Raw genomic sequence first — 3991 nt, 5'->3', positions numbered from 1 at the left:
AAAAACAAACAAATAATAGAATATACAAAAAGAGATGAATGTCCGGCAAATATCCACGTAAGAATGTGGCAGGACCTCCTCTAAGAACTATACAGAAACAGTTAAAAGGATATAAATATGAAACTATTATGTGTGCTAATTTCACTCCTAGTGATGACCTTGAAACGTCGAAATATAGTCAACTTTTTGAAAGCTATAGATTAGCCTGAATTAAAAATATTTTTAACATTGTGTGTTATTAGTTTAACATTGTACACAAGTGCCAAGAAACAATACTCTAGTTATTGTTTTCTCCAGAATAATTTTTTCTAGTTACTATTATGTTGTTTATAGGTTCTTTAAAGAAATTATGGAGGAAATCAGTGTGAGTAATAGCGACCTTGAAAACGGAGATTATATTTCCCAGCATGGAAACCTGGTAAGTCCGATGTTTTAAAACAGCGGTTCGCAATCTGTGTGGTACGAGACCACTGGTTGTCGCGGGTTTCCTTCAGGTGGTTTGATTAATTTAAAAGGTAGCGTCTTTAGGGAGAGGAAGCGATAGCATAGTGTGCAGACCCTAAAGTAGTTTGCAGAGATAAACATTTTTAAAAAGTCAGGTGGTCTGTTATAAAATTATTTATTGCAGCGACCTTTCCCACTTTTGTGCTAAGAGCGTATCGGATTAATAACTTCTTAAACTTATAGAAATTATTTCTAGACTTCACTTTAAGGTTTTACTATTCAGACATCTTCAAGTTTACGTGTGACTTGTAGATTGTATTATTTATGAAAAGTGATTCGTTACTGATGAATAATAGTTTTGTAACCTGTATTTTTTAATCTAGACTTTTCTTAAATTTGCATTGTTATTTAGACGGGAGTGTGTTTGATATAAAGTGGTTGCGTGACCTCAATGTCTGGAACTTTTTCCAAAGTTTAATAGAAAATTTAAGCAATATAAAAAATAAAAGCGAGTTAGGCTAGAGTGTGTTATTGAGAAAATATGTCTCACTAAGTTAACGAGTAGTCGGTGCATGATTCAGTTAGCTATTTCGTCAGTTAGTTAGTTCGGGGCAGTGAGACGTAAATTATTTACGACGTTAAACCGGTCGGTGAACGTTGCTTGTACTAACAGTGGAAATTGAAGAAATAAAACCATTTTGTTATCATTAGGTAGACTGGATTTTGTATATTCTTTTTACTGAATAATCCCAAAAAACCCAGTCAACAATAGTTATCATTACAACTCTAGGTTTAAACTAGAAAATAATGCTAATTTCGTTTATTTGTTCTTATAATACGTTTTCTAGTGCTTTTTGTACATCTAAATTCAATAATATGTAGCTAACATAAATCGTTTTAGTACACAATCTAATATTTTATTTGGTGAATAGATGGTACAGTATGTAAACATTATCATACATACTCTACATGCAATAATTTTAAGTAAACTTTTAGCGCAACTAGCTAATTTACATTCGCAGTTGTGTTTATTAATAGTGTAAAACTTTTTTTAATATTATATTTAACAGTTTTGGGTGTGTGTGTGTGTGTGTTTCTCTCTCTCTCTTTCTTTAATATCATAATTGTTTGATTTTTGTTCCTAATTCAATTTCAGTTCAATGTATTTTAGACACGTCTGGTATTCAAGTCTTGATAAACGACTCATATATATAATGTTGTAAAGTATGCCCATTTGGCTTTATCTGTTTCCCCTATTATTTATGCAATCTTCTATGCATTCTTATAACAGAGCATTTATTTTATAGAATAGATTAAAGATCAGTGGCTCGGCGGCAAAGTCTCAGAGCTTATGACACTAAAAATCGGGTTTCGATATCCGTGATGGACACAACACAGCTAGCCCATTGAGCAGCTTTGAGCTCAATAACGTACAAACAAAATCAGTGATGACCTCTTCCCACGTATATGTACAGGTAGAATTGTTTGTTTGAATTTCGCGCAAAGTTATTCGAGAGCTATCTGCGCTAGCTGTCACTAATTTTGCAGTGATAGACTAGAGGGAAGCAGCTAGTCAACACCATCCACCGCCAACTCTTGGGCTACTCTTTTAACAAATAATAGTGGGATTGACAATCACATTATAACGCCCCCACGGCTGAAATGGCGAGCATGTTCGGTGACGAGGATTCGAACTCGCGACCCACAGATTGCGAGTCGAGCACTCTAGCTACCAGACTTTGTACAGGTAGAAAATAAGTCTAGATACTCGAATATGATACTGAAAAATATTGGAATTCTTGAACCAACAGCGTATATTAAAAAAAAAGAAAAAAACATGGTGATCATACTTCCATAGTTTATAAACTAAATTCTCATATTTTAACTCCTGAAACCTTATCATTACAATAATCACAGGTTTGAGTTGTTGACTTAAAAATTCTTTGATCATCTGCACATTTCGTTCGATGAATATTTTTATCCCTAGAAAACCTCTAAAATAGAAGATAAACATACATTTTTTTACTCATGAGTACAATTACTTAATGTGTAAAAATATATATTAAATATGGTGTTGTATTAATATTTAGTCTTTGGTTTGTGATAGGACCAAATGTATTGTGTATGTGTGATTTGTTTTAGCTCAAAGCCACACAGTGGACTATCTGAGCTCAGTCCACCGTGGTGAATCGAACCCCCGTATTTTATCGTCGGAAATCATAGGGATAGCCCTTAACATTCTTCTAGTGTCCGTAAGTATTAATAGGTAGCAGCACTTTCCTTTCGTCACAATTTTCTTTTGTGGGAACGAGTTCAGACTAGGCGCGGTGTGTCTAGACGTGTTCCAAAATGGCGACGAAAATGGAATGGGTTTCTGTAAAACGTGAGGTAATTTCTAGCGACGACAGTTGTGAAGAGCTACTTCAGGTTGTATTTTTATTTATGGCTTAAATAATGTTTTAATATAAGAAAGATTAGCACACTGAAAATATTTCTGATATGACATTTATGAGAAGTTGGTTTTATATTATATTTATAGACGTGTGCACTTAAGCTCAAGGCCATCTAGCAAACATGACGTCACGTTCAGAGAGCCTAGTATGATTTGTTATCCAGGAGTAAAGATACGTGGCCATTTGTGTACTTTAGAAACATCACAAATCGTATGCTGTTTTTGATACATTAGAACTGTGCTACACGTCGTGATTAAGCATACTTGTTGTAATGAAAATTGCACCTAACGTATGTTGATCGAGTTAAACATTTTGAAGTATGTTATTTTTTTATAACACAACACCATTGTAAATTTTTGGAATGCGTTGTAATAACACGTGGTTTATATGACTAAATTATTAATACACAACATAATATTTAGAAAATTATATAAATGAAGATTCAAATGTTAATGCATTATAACGGAAACGCAGTAAATTTTTGTCACATTAACTGATTAAGTGAGTTATCTTGTATTATTGTACAGCACGGTATGATTTGGGGCGACGTCAGCTTTTTTACCACTGGGTTAGACAAAAAAAAAAGAGGGGGCTGCACTGTATATCTTATGGGTACAAATACTGTAGTACATAGGAAGTAGAACAACAACAGTTTTTTAGTTTGCGAGCTACAAAAGTGGCTAAAGTGCATTTGGGGTAGCTTTAGCATCAGCAAGACCCCCTCTCCCTTTCTTAATGCCACCCCTGAACTGCACAAACAACCATTGAGGTAGTGTAGATATTTTTCTTCCAATTTTAAATTTGTTTTTTATTCACCATGAAATGTGCTCATAGTTTAGTTACATATGAGGTTTTTAGAAGTTTCTTGCTGGGTATAATAACCGTATGTCATTCTTGATCAATCATATCTGTAACAGTCGTTGCTCACTTGCTGTAAGGATATTACACTTATATTTATAGTTTGCTTAGAAATCTGGGAAAGAGTTCCATATGGCACCCGACACCCAAAAATTGTAGAATTGCCTGGATAAAAAAGATTCTGAAAGGGGTTTATTTTAAGGGGGGTATTAGAAAAATTGGGGCATGGCTTTGAC

General features: G+C 34.1%; 1 protein-coding gene across 2 annotated transcripts in view; it reads left to right on the top strand.

The window, feature by feature from the left end:
• The window catches only part of LOC106457540 (cellular tumor antigen p53-like), a 28700-nt gene that overhangs the window by 4576 nt on the left and 20133 nt on the right, over window positions 1-3991 (top strand). Inside the window, exon 3 of one of the 2 annotated variants that reach the window (XM_022383519.1) lies at window positions 334-418. In XM_022383519.1, the coding sequence (XP_022239227.1) occupies window positions 334-418 (85 nt within the window). Of the gene's footprint in view, window positions 1-333; window positions 419-2729; window positions 2872-3991 lie in introns of those variants that run through there. The other variant, XM_013916973.2, reaches the window with a different exon arrangement.

The sequence above is a fragment of the Limulus polyphemus genome, unplaced genomic scaffold (assembly GCF_000517525.1).
Source record: "Limulus polyphemus unplaced genomic scaffold, Limulus_polyphemus-2.1.2 Scaffold343, whole genome shotgun sequence".
NCBI lineage: Eukaryota > Metazoa > Arthropoda > Merostomata > Xiphosura > Limulidae > Limulus > Limulus polyphemus.
This window is presented reverse-complemented; position numbering and strand designations above follow the sequence as displayed.